The following is a 19,820-nucleotide window of genomic DNA, read 5'->3' on the forward strand; positions in this document are numbered from 1 at the left end:
GAGGTAAATAGGGTAGCGAACACAGATATTTTGTAAATACTGTACAAAGAAGGACTGTAACATATTTGAGAAATGATATTGGTGACAAAGAATTATTTAAGAATTTTACAGATTCTTTGCAAGGAATAAATAAAGAAGACTGTGCCAAGTACCAATTTGACCTGTTATCTGGTGCCATATTTGCATGAAGTGTCAATGTCTAAACTGCAGTTCTGTTACAAACCAAAATATTCGCAAACAGTTGTATTTTTTTTGATTACAGAAATCCAAAAAATACTTGTGAATGTGGATGCACATTGCATCTGTTCAGCTCATTCGTTCTATGATTTAGTGGCCAACCTGTCAAAATGCCAAGTAATTCAACAAAATTATGTTCTTTCTACAAACCCAACTAACACGAGCTATTTTATTTTATGCTGGATTAATGATTACGGATTGTGCCAGAACAATGTGTTTATGCACGAGATTGTACCATCAGTGTCGCCTAATAAAACCTGTTTACATCTGTGTCTGCTTCTGTGTGAGAATGTTAATTCAGTTGCTAACATGGATGTGTTAGGAGAGATAAAAGACATGCTTGGATCCCTCCTTTCTTTGTGTCTGCTGAAAATGGATAATTTAAATAAGAATCCTATTTTAAATTATTTAATTAATGCATCTATAAATAATAATCAAATGCAAAAACCAAAGTTTCTATGGATTATATGTTGAAATGACATGTTTCAGTATTTATTTTCTTTAGATATTCCATACTTGTATTTTACTGCTCATAGTGGATATAATCTGTTAGCCTGACCTGTAAAGGTCAGAGGACAAGATTAACACTGTTTAAGACAAAATGAGGCAGTTGAGATGCTGTCCAGATAAACCAATCAGTAGTTAGGGCTTGCTTGTTGAGGTTCAGTGGAAGTTTCCGTAATTTATTTATGGAATTTAGTACATTAAATATTAAATAACATTTAAATAACAGTATTTATTTAAGTAATTTATTTAAATAACATTTAAATAAATACTGAAATAATAAATTTGATTTTAGCACATAATGAAATTATTTTTTATTCTTGATTCTGACATTGATTTATTTATTTAAACATATAAATCATCAAATAAATGATTAGCACATTAACATCATTATATTTATTTACTTATTTGATGTATTGTTTACATTTTATTTCAGCTATCAAATACAAAAATAAAAATGTGTATTGCGACGCTTTTGGCCCTCGATATTGGACAGACCATCTTACTGTGGAGATCAGTAGAGCTGGTGCAGGCAAAGAAATGTTGCCTTTCTCAATTCTATCCAGCAGAGAGCGCTGTAGCTCAGAAAACAAAGAGTTTGAAGAGGTCGTAACATTTCAAGAAGTTTGTCAGAGGGGGAATGAAAGAAGGTCTATTAAAAGCAAATTCTCCTTGTAAGCTTTCATCCCGGATGAAAAACACAAAGGTCCCACATTTCTTGACTGTAAAGACAAATTGCATCTACTTCATCATCTGCAGTGTTGTAGTTAGTACCCGTGAATATCTGAGTGCGCAGGCGCGTATGAGGCTTGTGTCCGTGCATATGTTTGTGTGCACATGTGCTAATTTTGGATGACGCTGCAGCCAGAAAAGGTTGGAAAATGATGGAGTATCTGATCATTAGTCCTTCTGCTCTACATAATCTAGGTATGAAGGGAGGAGAAGGAGAAGGAAAACAAAAGATGGAAGACAGGGAGACCAAATAAAGAGATTTAAAAGGAAATAATGGTTTTGGCTGTGGCTGTCCACTTTGGGTTGCAGTTTTTTATTTGGGTGTGAAAATAAAACAGCTTTTATTACAGCTCATTCTGGGTGTGTTTAAGCATGATAATAAACATCAGGTTAATCCTTTTCTTAGATAAAATTAACATTAGAAGGATAGCGTTGGAATGAAAGATATCACTGATAGCAGTCTCCTGAGTAAGTGTGGTCCTTTACATAAAATAACTGCACTTTTATTGGTGTGAAAAAGCATAAATTACACTTTCGCATCTCTTCCCAGTTTCTGTAGTGCAGATTAAATGAGGAAGTGGGAGACTTCTGGAAGTGAGGACGTTTCCTTGTTTTCATTTGATGTTAGTAAATGAGCCCTCTATCAGTATTACAATTACATTCTGGATGCTGCAGTCCTCCTATCTGGACTCGCAGCCACAGATGTTTAGTCTCAACTGGAGTTTCTGCAGTATAGCCCTAATAATATGCTCATCTAATCTGGATTATCTAGGATAGAAAGCTGCTATAATGTTCTGACAACACACCAAGCTAAAAGGCATATAGCTTTATAATTTGCTCCTAAAAACGCATCTGATTCAGCACATAAAGCTACTGTCCAAAGTAAATTTACTGTAGCTTCTGCTGACAATATTTCTCTGTGGAGTCAGCATGTTTCCTCACAGTTTTTATGTGACTCATTAATAATTCTCCACTTACTGTTAATTCTATGCAGAAAAAATTAACAGAAAAAAATCAGTTCTTCTTCATAAACACAGCACTTTGCAATGAAAGCTGTAAAATGTAAGGGCTCATGTTTTAGCTGTGTTCTCCCAGGCTATTGGGGGATCTGAGCACAGCACACAGAGCAGGTCACATGACATCGGGAGCTGCACCAGGCAATACACTCTCTTTTTTAATTTAACAGTTATTTTAAGGGTCAAAACATTTTTGGGAAAAACCCAGATTCTTTCACATCAACAAAATCACATGCCGATAAGGGAGTTTCCCTCACTGCTGTAAGGCAAGGCAACATTATTTATATTCCAACACAAGACAATCTAAAGTGTTTTTTAGGACATCAAATGAAAGACAAAAAACAACCTGTAAGTAAGGGTCTCTGAGAAGCTGGTGTCTATCTCCAGCGGTCTATGGCCGAGAGGCGGGGTACAGCCTGGTCAATTGCAGGGCATATTAAGGGCAATTTAGAAAGACCATTTAACCTAACAGTCATGCTTTTGGACTGTGGGAGGAAGCTAGAGTACCCTGAGAAGCCCACGCATGCACAGGGAGAACATGCAAACCCAATGCAGAAAGACCCCCGGCCTGCAGGGCAACAGTTCTACTAACTGCGCCGCCATGCAGCCCTATATCAAACACTTATTACATAAAAGAAACAAATGTTAAAATACAGATTTAAAATGCAAATACAAATTTGATTTTACATTTAAATCTAAATCTAACCAATCCCTCATCAGTGTATCAGACAAACAGTTCATTAGTCAGAATCTGATCAAAAGCTGCTGTAAACAATGTTTTCTGTCCTGATTTAAAATAGCCATTAGTGTTTGCACATCTGAGATTCTCAGGGAGTTTGTTCCAGAGCTGAGGAACATCAAACTAAATGCTGCTTCCTCTTGCTTCAGATAGGATATTGATTGATCACATTTACTCTATATAGCCCCACTTCAAAAGCCCAACCCTTTTATTTGAAAGCTCTCCATTAGATCAATATTTACATATTAGATAATACATTTAGATATATTCAGATAGTGATCCCATTGAGGTCAGTCCTTCTAAGAGGAAACTTAGAGGTATATTTTGGGCTAAAGTGTTTACAATTTACCACTAATTGGTGTTGCGTTTATTACATTAACAGATATAAACTTCCCAAAATATGAGAAATACTGCTTAGGAATGTCACTAAAAACAAGTAATTGTTTATTTCTTGGTGATTCAGATGGATTTAAAAAAAAAACACATATCTTCCTAGGAAATATTTCCTCATTGGTAATACATTAATGCCAGAATATAATCTGAAATCCTTTTTCAACCAGCTAATAAAATGACAAATCTCAAATTGTATACAAACATTTTACATTTCAGAAACGGATTACATCTGTACTTACATAATAGAGGAAATGTTTAATCAGGTTCAGTGTATGACAATGGAAATAAAAAGGTTATTTTGTTTTCCTTTTGATGGAGTGTAAGGAAATATCTGGTTAAATCTATAACACACTGATCCCCTTTAAATTTTTGTAATTGCATCAGTGCCTCATTTAAGATGCTTTTAAGCTCAAAATCCATATGGTTACAGCCTCTTAGACAAAACCCAGGGGGTAAATACCCATGAAGCACCTGCTTTTGCTCCAAATATGGGCACATAATAACACATGGGGGCAAATCAATGCGTCAACACTTTTAAGAGCTCTTCTCTTATGTGGGTTTTGGTGCCTGGACAGTTAGAGGGCACATTTAATAGAAGTTTCAGAGCCTGTCCTGGTTATTCTTAGGATAAATTATGCCCTTGCTCTATAATTAACAGGGGCTGGTAGTCTTAAGCTGGATTCAGCTGTCAGATATTCAGTGGCCATCACTAGGTCCTCAAAGCCACAAAGGGATTTTATTTCACACTGTTTCTCCAGCCTAAATATCCACAGCAGCAGCTGTGAGTGTGTTTGTCCTGGTTTCTGTTGACTTTTTAGGACCTTTTCTGGTATGATCATCAACCTTCTGAAGAGCAATGGACCTTATGGGGTGCAAAGCCAAGGAATCCCATTTTTAAAGTCACAAATGGAGTAACTAAAATGAATGGAACTCAATACAAATTTGTGTGTGTGTGTGAGAGACAGAAAGAGAGAGAGATTAAACATTCCTGGAATACAAAGACTGTGATGTTTCATTCATTACGTTGTGAGCATGAATAATAGTTAGCTAATTGATATGCACCAACTCATCCACACGAGCACGCACACTTCCATCAAGGATCACAGTCTGAATTAATATTTGTATGGCTCAGCAGTCATTTCACTTTCAAATTCTTTCAAAGGAAGAAAAGACAGTGATGGGTGAGGAGGACAGTTCAGATGGCAGGGAAAAGAAGGACTAAATATTTTCAGTGCATCATTGTAGCAGGACTTCTGACACAGAGGGTGGAGAAAAGTATGTATTTGTGTCCCAGAAACAAACTTTAAATTCAACATCAGCATGTTTCACTTTTTATTTTTTCAAGTTACTCTCGGATCCCTGCACTGAATGACCACTGGGAGGCTGTAGGTAATCTTTAGGACAACAACTCCTTTAATGCAAATGTTCGAAATCATTATTTTCTAATCATACCACTAAATAATTTACAAAACAGCTCAAGGACAAAAAAGTCAATATTCTGAAGTGACCATCTCAAAGCCCTGATCTCAGTCCCATTGAACAGTAGTTAGAAGAGCAGAAAAGGTGTGTGTAAGCACGGGAGACTACAAACCTGACCAGTTACACTAGTCCTGTCAGCGGGAATGAGCCGAGATCCAAGAAACTTGTTAAAGGAAACTCAAAACATTTGACCCAAGTCATATGCAAATGTACAAAATACTGAGAAAACAAATTCAAAACATCTACCTTTTACACAGCATATATATGGTTCCAAATGTAAGCATGTCTTGTGTTAAGGAGAAATCAGTTTACCAAAAAGTTAAAATCCATGTGGAGAGGTTTATTTTTTCAACAGCTCCAAAATATTCGATGGGCCATTTAGATATAATCATTTTAAACATCAATAAGTTACTGAACACATCCATTGTTTTACTGATATAATTTCAAATTTAACTTTCTTGTTTGGTCTTGTTGCCTGTTATTACTTTATTCCTCTGTCGCACTTTTGCTTATCTGCCTTGCGTTTCAGTTGTGTAATAAGATGCCCAGCATTAAATAAATAACACCCCCAGCATTGCCTGTAGCATCTTATATTGTAGCAAACTTAATTTGATCTCCAGCAAAGGCACAGTGAAGCATATGTGCCGTTGTGGTAAATGTGACTCAAATCTCAATGTCACGGTGTGCAGATGTTCTGTCTGCACTAATAAAAATACACTCACCTCGGCATGCCAAATGTTTGAAGTGATTCCAACAGGTGGGCAGTCCAACCTATTTTATTATTAATTTAGCAAAGAATTACCCGACCACTTGAGGGAACTCTTGGAATGTATGTGGGCCATTAGAGAGGTTTGGGGTAAAAAAAATCAAAGACTGATACATCGAGCCAACAGTAACACACCCTGTTCTGACACAGTAAACACTGAATGTTTTATTCTTCATCCCAGTACACATGCACTCTTCAAAAAGAGGGTGCATCATAACCGAGGTGAGAGGACTTGTGCTTTTTACAAAATGCACTTCAATCCTTACATTTAAATCCATCTAAAACACATTTAAATAAACACAGGCTAGAAAGGACACAGCACAGCTTTAGAATCTTTTCATATCACTAAGTTATAACTAGACAATTTTGTGGTATAAAAACAGGACCAAAGTTCAGACCTCAATAACACACAAAATGCGAACGTTGAGTTATGATTTTTTTAAATTTGTTTTTTTACATATGTACATAATTTGAGTGTCGTAGGCAGGGAACACTCAATTAACAGCTTTAAAGTATGGAATCATTTACAAACTATACAGTTATGTACTAGCTCTAAGTTTTGGTGAGCATAGTTAAAACCCCCAAAGTATCTACAGGAAGGAATCTAAGAGGAAAGATGCTGAGAATGAAAGAAGCAGAGAGGGAAGGAGGAAAGTCTGTTTATTTCTGACAAAAGAGAACTGAAGGACAAACACAGCCCTGAAACAGTGAATAACGAGCCTTTCAGACTGCTCTGTATGCATTTAAACGGCCTCTAACTGAAGATACCTGTCTCCCAGGAAACCAACTGCATGCGCACACAAAAGCGCACACACACACATCTCAGGAAATTCAGAAAAAATTGCTCAAATACACACATTCTTCCATTTAAGCCCTTTGTATATAGGATGCAATAAAGTCTCAGCCAATAGAGTGCTTCTGCTCACGCAGTGTCGTCCGATCAGAGTATGGCAAGCTGACACACCCTCAGAAGGACGTGTGGAGCGATGCTGAGACATGATGGAGGCAGTGTGTGTGCGCGTTGTGTGTATCAGAGCAGCCAGGCTCCCAGCAGGCTCAGATGATATGCTGATGGCGAACCTTTCGAGGAAACTGAGAGGTGTCTAAATCCCTGAGTACTGCAGGTACATGTCTTTAGTTCATGTCAGCCCAGATTTAATTACATATAACCAAACAAAAACACACACACTCTCAAGATTACTCAGTCATGAACGGTCAGAGGTGAAAAACCGCGCTGTGCAGCTCTGCAAAGGAAGCTGAACTTCCCTCCATTTTATCACAACCCAAAGCTTCATTATTGGGCTGCCAAAATGGAGGTCTGATAGAGTCCATTACTGATTAAAGGAGCAGTCCACTCAAACCAAAAATGAGACTGAGGATGAACAAGCTGAGATGCATTTTCTGGTTGAATGAACAACTGTAGGAAATCAGGCCATTCAGAGTCAGCAAAACATTTGTTATTTTGACATTAGGCTACTTGTGCTTATTGTTTCAGATTCTTACAGAACAAGGTTTATATCCCAATGATAAACTCATCGAATGCCTCTCAGTGTTCCGTTTTGGGAGCAGCTAGACCGGAGTGTGTTGAATTTTGCGGCGTCCAATCTTCCTCAGAAGTCAGATCTCGGATCCAGGAATCATTTCACACCTATAGGTTGATCATTTTCTAGTTGGAGGTCAGAAAGCTGGAGGGATTTGCTGATTGTTGTGGAGCTAACTTCTATTAGCAATACAACTTCTCTCCGATGTATGCGTCAACACTGAAGGAACATGTCAACAAATAGAGATTGTATAGTTCAGTGTGTATCACTAATTTAATGACACACAAAGCATCAGAACAGCAAACAAATAGTTTCTACCTGTAACTTTCCCTACTTTTTACATGCCCAGCAACCATATTGGATTTTGAACTCAAAGCTGCTCGTAAACCTTTGTTTTCCAAATGCGAACTTTAGGTACAAACAGAATGCAGCACTTGAAGGATATATGTTGACCTTGTGGCATCTGAGTGATAAATGACCTAACCTCTGGTTCCGGTGATCTCTTCACACTGTTGTCCCAAAACAAGAGTCTTTGTGGCAGTTTCCCTTCCTTTTTGGTGTCCATTTTTCACCATCTTTTGATTTGGAGTCGTTTCGCCACACGTTGCTTTGGATATACTGCATATTCACAAAGATCAGTGGACAGTGCAACCATGATGATGGTATTTGCTGACAGCATGTTTCCCTGTGGAACTTTCCATTTATACATACAAGATTCCAAGATTAACAAATTAACTAAAAAGCCTCTTAAGTTTCATCAAAATCCTTAACCTCAAAATCCAATATGGCTGCCATAAAGGAAATCATAAACTGCATTCTGATGGTTTGCATTCCAATAATTCAGTCACTAATACAGTGCTGTGGAAAGGTATTGTTCCCTTTAACATTTTCGATTTTTTTTGGTTGTTTTTCACAAATGTTTCAGATTAAAGAAATTTTAATATCAGACAAAAAGAACCCAAGTTAACTCAAAATGCAGTTTTGAACTTATTTTATTTATAAAGGGGGGAAAGAGCACCAAACCAACCTGGCCCTATGCGAAAAAATAGTAGCCCCACCCTGTTTTAAATCACTGAGGAAGAATTTTGGCCCACTAATGCAGCAGGATCATTGTGCTGATGGCCGGACATCCTTCCACACAGAAAGCAGAATTTATGGTTCAATTATGGCAATTGACTCCGGGTTCTGAAGAAGCAAAGCATCATGACGTGACCATCACCATCTTTGACTGTTATGATGCTCGTTTTTCAATAAGCTCTGTTGGTTTTACTGCCGGATGTAACTGGACCACTTCTGGGAAGGTTCACCACTGTTCCATGTTTTCTCCATTTGCTGATAATGGCTCTCACTGTGGTGCGATAAGAGTCCCAAAGCCTTAGATGTGGCTTTGTATCCCGTCACCGACTAATAGTCAATAACTTTGTATTGTTGTCCGCTTCTGAATTTCTTTACATCTGGAGTTTTTTTAGTGCCACTAGGGGCCTTTATTTTTTGTTATTTTAAAAATAGGCAGACAGGATGTGGGGTGAAGACATGCAGCACAGGTTGCCAAGATCAGAACTCGAACCAGGGACAGTGTCCTTCAACTGCTAGATGTTACTTTGCCTCAAAACACCTGAATCACAAAATTAAGTCAACAGCAGGACTCTGTAGATCTTGGCTACATAAGGAGGTAATAAAATCACTTGATTCAGGTGTGTTGGACTCGGGACATATCCGAATATTGCAGGATATCGGCCCTCGAGGGCCGGAGTTCAACACCCCTGATCTAATGGTCATGAGGATCAAGAAGAACAACACCTGGATACAAGTGGCTGGAATTAGCCTCCTGTGTAGGTTAGCTGGACTTAACCAGGTAAGACAAAGACTCCAGAGTGGAGTCACTCTCCTCCATGTCAAAGGGAATCAGTTCCAGGTATTTCAGGATATGATCAGGACACATCCTTGGCGCCTCCATTTAGAGGTTTTCTGGGCACATCCTACTGGGAGCGGAACTAGAAATCACTGGAGAGACCATATATCCATTTTATGAGCACCTTGAGATCCAGTAGGATGCGATGCAGTGTTGCTTGGGTTTTCTTAATGGAACTAATACCCTTAAAATCCAATATTGGATAAGCAAAAAACATGGGTGGCATTTCTGAGTTTGGAAAGCCTTTCTTTTCTCCCAAATGAGAAAAAAATCTAGAAATATTTTAAGTGGCATATTTAGTTTCTTTGTGGTTAACTTGATATTTTTCTCTGGATCAAATGTCTAAAAGAAGCAGTTTAAGACATTTCAATGTGGTAGTTAGTGGGTTGCATGATAAGTAACGTAGGATGAAGCAGAGGCATTTCAGGTCACTGAGACAAAATATGTAAATTAAACAAGACAAAATTTATACAGTTCCATCTGTTTATTGATTAACTATAAAATATTTACCTACTAAAACAATTTTAAAGAAACACTGATAAACGTTGTTGCCGTCTGTAAAAGAAAGCCAAAAACAGAGTTCCTTACACATTTAGTATAGGGTGACAGTATATATGTAGCTTCAGATTTCTCTCTAAAATGTATTCATTTTGCATTTTTACAAGATTAGACAAAGTATATTCTGATAGTTTTCTTCCCCCGACAGCGAAGGATCATTTACAAAACTTAGATGATTCTTCTGTTTATTCTCAAAATATTTTTTTCTCCTGTAACAGGACAATAACGATACTGAAGGAACAGCAGACGAAGAACCAGCCTCCAGTCCACCTCTCTCTCTCTCTCTTTCATACACGTGTTTGCTTGCTCTTCCATTTCTCTCTCTCTTTCTAGCAGCTAGCTCCCAGTGCCTGTCAGCAGTATTGCTTAAGAGGCATGGACGATTGTTCAGAAAGGGGAAGCAAAAGGGAAGAAAAAAAACAAACTATAAATGACAAAAATAACATTTAGAAAAATGCTGAAAGCAGCCCAGCAAAAAAAAAAAAAAACTAGATAAAAAAAACCATTCTAAAACATGATAACATATACAAAATCAGGGTCTTAAAGCAAAATAATCAAAGCGTAGTGGAGAGTAAAAATATGTAAGTGTCAAACCCTGTTTAGGCTGAAGACTGGGCTTTGAAGGGAGATGAGGGGGCAAAGTAAGAGACTGGAAGGCAAGAACACACACCTGTAAAAGGGGCTTTCAGGGTGTGTAGGTGTGTGTGTGTGTTATCAGGAGATAAGACTGATGTCTTATCAGACTCCTCACACACACACAGACATACAGAGAAAAGTGCTTCATCAGCTCCAGGGGTAAAAAACATTCATTACGGGCACTTTAAACTTTTTCACTCTGCAAATGCCGGTACGACTTGTGAATCTGCAGTGCTCAGATACCAAACCGAGATCCATCTGCGGCGCCTGTCACTCAAACAGACTTAAGAGCAGCATAATCAGGAAAACGGGGGCTTTAGCAGATCACTTTTTTTCTAGAAAGTTAAAAATAAAAACAGTAAATAGAATCACTCTGTACCTGGTTTAAACCATTTTAAATACGATCAGATTAGCAGCACGTGTAAAAAAAAAAAACTTTACTGGGAGGCCGTCATGTCTGGATTATCTGTAAATGTGCACTGAAATGCTTGGTTTAATAGGAAGATAAAAACATGTTGGTTCTTCCTCTAAATCCTCATCTAAGCATTCTGCAGCCAGCAACGGCACATAAAAAAAGACAAATGTAGAGAAAGTCTCAAGAGAAAGTAGAAAATATTAAAAAGTATTGAATATCAACAAGACAGTCTTCTAACTCTGCCACAGTGCAGAGAGAAAGTAAAGAGTAGGCATGGGTTGGTTCACGGTAACAAGGTATACAAAGGTTTTATAAAGTTAAGGTTCATACTTATGGTTTAAAGTCTTTAAATGAGAGAAGTGCCAGTGTGACTGTAAGTAGCATTGAGTTGCCCACCGACGGTCAGCTGGCTGAAAGAAGGCAACAACTTTTGGCTGTTTGGAAATATTTCCAGTCACCAAAAATACAATTAGCTGTTTAGAAACTAAAGCAGCCTTATCATCACAGCTCTGCCTATTACCATGCACTGCTGGTCAGCTGGCCGAAAGAAAACGCCTACACTTTTTTCTCGCTTACGGCAAAGACAAATTTGGCTGACTAATTTTTGCTTCTGTTTTCCAAATACGGGTTAAACATTTTGTTTTTCAATTCTATTAAGAATTGATACCGTGGTATTTCTACGACAGTTTACCATACCGTGACAATCTAACACCAGCCCATGCCCAGTAAAGAAAGACCAACGCAGGTACATACAGTAACACACTGCACATATTCACGGACATATCTGATACTCTTTAGAAAACGGTATAATAAAGAAGGCAAAAGACTGCGAAAAAAACAGGATCATTCCTTTGAAGATTGTGCACACTGAAGGGAGACAAAAAGAGTTTGGCAAAACATCATTTTAAGGCCTGGGAAAGTAAGGCCGCGTAAAGCACTCACAATCCTGAGCACAACATTCAACAGTCTTACTGAAAAAACAACAGAAAAAAACAACCTTGAATGAGGCACATAGAAAAAAACTCAGTGGCAGCTAAATGAAACCAGCAAACAGAATGTGTTATGATGGACGGGGCTGCACTCGTTTGTTTACCTGCATCATTAGGTAAAGGTGGGGGGAGTAACCGGAGGGAGGAAATACTCGAGGAAGACACAATACAACCCCTCAGAGTCTCCTTATTCAAAGTGCACTCGTGTGCAAACGGTGATTGTTTGGAGGGAAGCGTGTGATTAAAAAAGGGCAAAGAAACTCCAACAAAACAGCAGAAGCTGAATTTTCAAAAAGAAAGAAGGAAAGAAAACACTAAACAAACAGGACATTTGAAGGTTGCAGACAAAACGAGAGGATGAAGGATGCCAAGCTGTGAAAAATGAGTGTTCAAAATTGAATTATGCTGATCGAATCAGTTTCAACAGCTGCGTGGTGAATATCAGCACCATGACCTTGATGAATCTTGGACTGACTGCAGTGTTTATGACCATTAAACAAAAATATTCCCATTGAATAGGATTCCTGATCCCACACATACGTTGAGATCAGGAGGTTGTCCTGTTTTCCATGAAAAAGAAAAAATTAAATTCTTTGACAGAGCCTCTAGGCAACCCCATCCTGTAGGCATTGGCCGGCTACCAGTATCAAGGAGGCCGTATATGGTTTGGAAGTAGGATTTCTTCATGATAAATAAGGAATACAAAAAGTTACTTGATTTTTGTTTTAAAGCACTAAATATTAAATTTCCTTTATTTCATTTAAAGAAAGACCTGAAAACGTCTGTGTAATTAACCTTTGTGTGTTTCATTTAGTGATGGAGTTACTGAAATAAATTAACTTTTCAATAATATTCTAACAGATTGTAATGACTGTATATCGGTTTTATGTTGGAAAAATGCAGAAAGCAGAACACTTTCAAGTAGGAAAAGAAATGTGAAAAAAAAATTCAATGTAGTAATTATTTTCACATTTTAAAACAAAAATCTAATTACGTCTTGTTTTTCATTTTTATTCAAAGTTTTTTTAAATGAGGATCTAATTACCAAAACATGCACAGGCCTAAAGCCGTTTTAAAACTTTAAAACGGCTAACATTCCTGCTGTATCCTTTCCTACGACTAAATAATTTCCAGACATCCAGACAAATTCAGCTGCTTGGCAATATTTCCTATAATGAAAAGATGTCCTGGTGTGGAAACTAAAGGAGTGTCACCATCACTCTTAATAAGGCCATGCTGCAGTTGGCAAACTAGTTCTGTAAAGCAGCAGACTGCAGGCTAGCGCCCCAAACAGTCAGACTTATTAACCAGCTAATTTCAGCTACTTATACTTGTGTTACTCTACAAGTACAATTATACTATACTTTGGCTTAAATCTATGTCTCAAAATTAAAATAATCGATGTCACAGAAAACGTTATACTATATGTAAGTAAATATATTATACTATTTTAGCAACAGCTGGAATAATTGCTGCTTTTCTGTTTTAAATAAAAGCAGTTAAGATCATGTTATTTACATTTTTGCTTATATTTTTGGGTAAATAAAGTGAAACCTTGGTATTTTTACTCAAGGTTAAACCAGGAGAATCTGATACCGGCCCATGTCTACTATCTCGTGGCTGTGCAGAAAAGTGTTGCTGAACGGAGGTGCAAAATGGGCAAATATGACAGAAGATCCTCAGCCCGCCGCTGGTTTTCTTTCATAGTGTGTTTCGGTGTGTATTTGTCCTTTAAACGGAGAAGTGCTTTCAAAGATACAACATTTCTTACCTTTCTCTTTAGCCTGAGTTAACGAGGGAGTCAAATTTCAACCATGCAGGGACACTTTGTCCTGAGTTCCAATTGTCAGGAGGGAGGGGATTGCAGGGGTTAAATAACACGAAAGTACACTTTAAGTGTTTCTAAGTGCTTTCTGTTTGATTTCGATGAGTCTACCTCAATCTTTCTGTGCATTTCTTTCTTTGCTTCTGTTGCTCCGGCTGTTCTGTACACACATTTATATGACTGTAACAGGACTGTAACATCACCACAGCAACATCATAATCACAACATCACACCAGCTTTCCCCCTGTAGGGCGAACAGGCATGTGCCCTTCCTGTTTCGTCATTCACAGTTCGTTAAAGCTTCTTTACTGTTAACCTCTTCAGAAAAAAAGTACTCTGACATAAATCTATCACGAAAAAATAAAACACTTAGATTTTCCTCTAGATACCTGTGTCTCTTACATAAGAGTAAGTATTTACATTGTGTTTGTGCACGTGTCTGGTTCTGCAGGGGAGATATTTACACGCAGTAGGAAGTATCCATGCATTTTCCCCATGAATAGAGTGGGATAATGAATTCTGTGTGTGCAAATGCTTCAGGAGACCGGTTCTTTTTTTAATACTGTCTGTAGTGTCTCCCGTCTCCGTAGTTAGAGCTGTCCTCAACGGTCTCTCTCTGAAGTGTATCATGGTATGTGAGCAGTTCAGTTGATGGAGTCAAGGTTCTAATTCAAAAACTTAACATCAGTGATCAGACCATGGATTGGGCCGAATTCCTCGGGAGGTCGTGTCATGATTTTTTTTCAGTAGTTCGTCTAGCAGATGACCGGAACGCCATCAGTGTTGAAGATCATTCCGGTCGTGGGCTCGTAAGTGCCGGCCAGGTAGTAGAGGTCCTCACTGTCGGCGTAGCGGCGAGTGTGGATCATCTGCTCATACTCCTCCACGCTCAGCACCAGACACTTGTGACTGATGGTCTGCACGTCATTCTCGTCGCTATGAGATGACTGGTACAGGGCCCGCTGTGACACAAACACAGGTATTACTGAGGAGCTACTACATGATGCACATGGTTATACACTGCAGCGCAGGTTACATTTACAAGCGGCCATTGTAAAGCTCTTTCAAAAGGCCTCAATTTAAATTACTCTTCTAAATCATTCTTTTCTGTGTTGATTTGGAGCCATATGTTCTGAATAAGTATCCTGCTGCCTGCTAATCAATTTATTGGTAGAGTCCACCAGATTGTAATTCAAAGACTTATATTTCAATGAGTAACAAGGTTCCAAGGAAGTGAAACAGGCCCAAAGCATCCCAGATCCTCCAGCGTATTTACCAGTAAGCAGGAGTGTTTGTTTCCAAAAATCTCAGTCTCTTCTGATTGGAGCACATAGTTTTAAGTGAACTTGCTGCAGAGTTGAGCAAATGTCACACATTTACGTCTTCAGTGGCGTTTCACTTCAGGCTATTTTAACATTCTTAAAAATAACGAAAACCTTGAAATTTAAGTTTATGGTCAAGTTTAGGCAAGTAGCTATTTTCTTAATTATGAACAGCACCACATCTGCCTCAATAAAAAAGGACATGTTTACTAGTTTTTCCTATTTTGAAGAGCAGTTAAGAGAAACTGGCTCTTTGTCACAGTCTAATTATGCCCCAGGGAAACAGAAAATATTGAATTACCAGTTAGAAATTCACAGAAACTCTGATCAGCTCCAAAAAAAAAAAAGTAATGCATCCATTCAAAAAAGGTATTAGTTACTTTTTTTTTAATAGTTTGTTAGAGGTACCAACAGGTCGGATTTTTCTAAATTTGTTCTGTGTGAGATTATGCCATATTTATTTTAATTATGCCATATTTATTTGCTTATCAATGCAGCTGTCACTGCAAACCCAAGACTGACAGAAGAGATGCAAACCATATAAAATAAACATGAAGGAAATATACAGAGAATCAATAAGTCATGTGACATAATGTGATCGCAGGGGATCTAGTCAGCTGTTCACTTTCTGAAAATATATTAATTACAATGATGACACTAAACTACTTGTTTTAACAAATTAATATCCTGTCTTTGAGAATATTTGTCCAAAAATAAATTCAACTGTTGCAACTATTGAAAATATTTGTTTTCAGATCAAGCAGAGAGAGGAAAAAAACAAATAGAGGCCCAGAAATATCCGGTTCTTGCAACCCGTGTGTGCGGCTGTTAGGGTTGGCTGATCGATGGGAAAGCAGTCATGACAAAAGAGCCATCAACTGAAACAATGAAAAAGATTACAGAGCTGCCTGAAGACAGAGCTAGAACATAGCGTTGTTCCTAGTCACTTGTGTCTAGCCTTCAGGATAAGTACAAACTAAATGTGAAGCTTGGAGAAGGAAAACACATAGGTCAATATAGAAAAATGTCAAAGCATCAGGACTGAAGACTAAAGGAAAAATTGCTTGAAATAATGAAAAGAGAAATGAAAAACAAGTGTGCAGAAAGTGAGAAGCCAAACATTAAGCCAACTTCTGCAGAGAAGCGGTGATGCTCTGTGGGTGATTGGATGAAACAGCTATTCCATCAATCAAAAGTAAGATATCCAAACTTACAGCCAGATGATTATTATTGTTTAATGATGTCTCAATCGTATAACCTCAAGCCTCAATCAAGGTTTCTGAATAGATCTGCTGAATTTGCTGATACACTGTCTGTGCTTTTAAGCCTCCATCCAGTGAGAAATGCATCTGGAATTGGGGCGAGCAATTTTTAAACACTCACCTCCATAAAGTCCTTCCTTTGGATAGAAGAGTGCAGAGCTGCTGGTAAAGACTGACCACACATCTGGTCCCAGTTCTGCAAGGAAAACAAACACACACTCAAAAACGCTACACTTTCCTGTAATTTTGATCTTAAGTTTTAATTGTTTTGAAAAACAAAGAAAAAGTTTCTTTTTTCTTTAAATTGTGACCTTCTTATCGGTGAGTTTCTTGCCAGGGTTCGTCTCCTCTGGATGGTAGAACCAGTTGACCCGGACCACCATGTTGCTGCCCCAGGACTCCCACATGCTCTGGATGCGTCCGATGAAGGGCAAGTTGGGCCGTCCGGCGGACAGAAACACGGCGCAGTCCCCGATGCGTATCATCTCTCGACCACGCGTGATGGCCTTGTAGAAGAGTTTCTTAGCTTTTCCCTTCATGCCGCGTCTCTGTAGAATGACAGTAGAGGACGGAAAAAAGGGGACATTTGGGTGAATAAAGCAGGGAGGGATCGGATTTTTTAACGTCATAATTTCTGAGAGGTTTTCCTTTTCACCTGAGTGGGTTTACCAAACCACTTCCACAGCTGTCTGGCTGGAAGGAAAGCAGAAATCTTGGGCCTGTTCTCCACGCTGGGAAGCCTCTGACGTTTAGCCAGCTCCTTAGTCGTGGGGAGGTAGACTCCCTCTCTCCTCTTGGGCCTCCCTGCTTTCCCCTCTCCCCTGCTTGGTTTTGGTTTCGGAGGACGGCCCCTCTGTCCAGAGCCCTTTCCGGTGGTGGGTTTAGCTGGTTTACTGGGAGCAGGAGCAGTGGTGACTGGAGGAGATGATGGGGAAGGAGAGTCTGAGTGAGGGGATAATTCTTCCTCCTCTACTTTAATTTCCACCTCCTTCACCTCTTTCTCCTCCTCTTTCACCTCTTCTTTAGGTTTGTCCAGAGTTGGACTTTTCTGGATGGGGCCAGGTGGAGGGGTAAGGGGCCTCTCGTCATCTGAACTGCAGGAAGAGTCATCGGTCGATGATGACGATGATGAGGATGATGACGAAGACGAGGAGGAACCAGAGCACGATGAAGATGAGGAGGAGCAGCTAGAAGTGCATTTCGTCTTCTTCTTCACCTTCCCATTTTCCCCTTCTTCTTCCGACTCGGAGCTGCTGCTGCTCTGGGATTCCTCTTTCATCTTCCTCTCCTCCCTCTTGTTTAGCTCCTTTTGCTCCTCTTTTTTAGCCTTATCATTTCTAGTGTCCATGTCCTGTCCTCTACCTTCCCGCCCACGACTCTCCAGCTTGTCCTTAGCCAGGATTGGGGTCTTGTAGGCAGACTCCCTCTCAGGTAGACTGGCTGCCCTCTCAGGACCTCTCATTTTTGCCTTCGGCAGCTTCTGATTGGGTGTGGAAGTAGTAATAGGGGTGTGGTCTCGCCTGATGCCTCGCCCCTCCAGCAACATTAAAGCCTTGGTCTTTTTAGTCTTCGGGGACGTGACGCCTTCATGGTCCAGCTTGACGAGAAGCTCTGCAGACAAGGACTTTCTTTGTCCAGATATGGGCTTGGGCCTAGAGATGGGTCTGGAGGACATCTCGTCTGATGGGATCTTCAGTTTGGGCTTGGGGGTGGTAGTAGGTGGCAATGAAGAGGATGATCTAGGTGTCAGAGAAGAGCTGGATTTGCCAGTTGTCAACCTGGCAATGGGGCTGGAAGACAGTCCGGAGCTGAGGCTTGTCCTGGGGCTGTTCTGATGATCTGAAGAGGACTTCATTTTGGATGAGGAGACAGAAGCAGGTCTGGGTGTGGAAGTGGCGCTGGGGTTGGGTGCAGAGGATGAAACAGTCATTGCAGGCCTTGAAACAGGCCTGCTGGTGGTGGGACTGATGGAGCTGCTGCTACTCTCCCTGTCCCTGCTTTGACTGTTGTAGGAGCAAAGGTTGGGCTCGCTGTACAGATTCACAGTCAGAACCTTTCCATAAGTGGAGGGATAGAGAGAGGAAGGGAGGGCTCGGGATGGTATAGAAACAGGAGACTGGGCCGAGCTGCTCTTTCGGGACACAGGACTGGGAAGTGTGGGGCTGCTTGTGGGGGAAGCACCAGAGTTCTTCCGGTCGGATTTGCCCTGCGTGCCCATTGTTGGTCGGGACGCAGGGCGAGGCTTTTCCTGAGTGGTTTTCTGGACAGAGGAGGTCCTGTCCTGGGCAGGTTTTGCTGGGTCTTGGGGTCTCTCAGCGGACTGGGTGGAGGAAGGTAGAAGATCAGCTTTCTCCCGACCCTCTTGATTTATGGAGGTTTCTGCATTTCAGAAAAAAAAGCGGTAAAATAGTAAAAAAAAATTTTAACAGCAAAAACTTTATGAGTTCAAGTAGAATCTGTAATGAGCATCATCCTTTGGTAATTAAGCCTCCTGTTCCAATGCTGTGTAGAACAGGGCTGTCCTAAGTGCAGCCAGGGCCCATTTGCAGCCCTTGGAGTGATTTTGTGTGGCCCCTAATTTAAGAACGCTACAAATTTGGACCTCCAACACAACGTTATTGTCTTATTAGCCATGTTTTTGTTTGTTCATTTTAATTTCACGGAGAGTGGAACCACAAACATACGATGCCTTTTCCTAAAGAACAGACTGAGGCACATCAGTTCATCGAAATTGCCAAAATACTGAAAGTTTTTTTTAACAAAGTGACTCATATTCCGTTATTCTTGATAGAATAGACAAAAAAATATATTAAACCAACAAAATACCACTGCACCACCTAAAAATAAAAGTACTGCACGCTTTTGTTTTAAGGAGGCAAATGTTTGACACCATTTTATGTTTCACTTCTATAATGATTATATAGATTCCTTTTCTACAAAACCCTGACGCCATTGTTTGTCAAGTTAAAATACTGCATGTTTAATTTTTTACTGGGCGGGTAAAAAAAAAATAATTTTGTTTTTAATTGGGAAAAAGAAAATGTGGCTCGCAAGGACTTAAAATTGATCAATTTGGCCCCTTTGTCAAAAAGCTGGGCCCCACTGTTCTAGCACCACCTTTGGCTGCAATAACAACTGAAGGTGTTTTGCCTCTGCGAGCTTTGCACATCTAGAAACTGAAGCTCATTCAGAATGCATGGTGGGGATGGTGTGTTCAGGGAAGTGTACGTTTTTAACACCAGATTGTGTTTTGCATGTAGGCCTAAATGCATGTCAGGTTTTTATTGGAGTACATTTTTAAGAGCCATAGATTATTATTCCTTCCACTTCACGATTATGAGCGTATCCTTGTTGCTCTATTCCATGAAAATACATTGAAGTTTGTGATTCTGACATGTCAAACTATGAAAAAAGTCCAGGTGAATATATTTCTGCACAGCGCAGTCTCGTGGATGTGCTGACATTTTCATTCTGTGGCTTCCCGAATTTGTTTC

At 39.5% G+C, this 19,820-nt stretch overlaps 1 protein-coding gene across 2 annotated transcripts in view; it reads right to left on the reverse strand.

The window, feature by feature from the left end:
• Nucleotides 1-9,788: 9,788 nt before the first annotated feature.
• The window catches only part of LOC124862632 (trinucleotide repeat-containing gene 18 protein-like), an 81,349-nt gene continuing 71,317 nt past the window's right edge, over nucleotides 9,789-19,820 (reverse strand). For both annotated transcript variants that reach the window (XM_047356679.1, XM_047356678.1), the window contains exons 27-30: nucleotides 16,982-18,705; nucleotides 16,638-16,874; nucleotides 16,448-16,522; nucleotides 9,789-14,704 (exon numbers count right to left, since the gene is read on the reverse strand). In XM_047356679.1, coding sequence (XP_047212635.1) covers nucleotides 14,498-14,704; nucleotides 16,448-16,522; nucleotides 16,638-16,874; nucleotides 16,982-18,705 — 2,243 coding nt within the window. In that variant the 3' untranslated portion in view covers nucleotides 9,789-14,497. The remainder of the gene's footprint in view (nucleotides 14,705-16,447; nucleotides 16,523-16,637; nucleotides 16,875-16,981; nucleotides 18,706-19,820) is intronic.

This window comes from Girardinichthys multiradiatus, chromosome X (genome assembly GCF_021462225.1).
Source record: "Girardinichthys multiradiatus isolate DD_20200921_A chromosome X, DD_fGirMul_XY1, whole genome shotgun sequence".
Lineage (NCBI taxonomy): Eukaryota > Metazoa > Chordata > Actinopteri > Cyprinodontiformes > Goodeidae > Girardinichthys > Girardinichthys multiradiatus.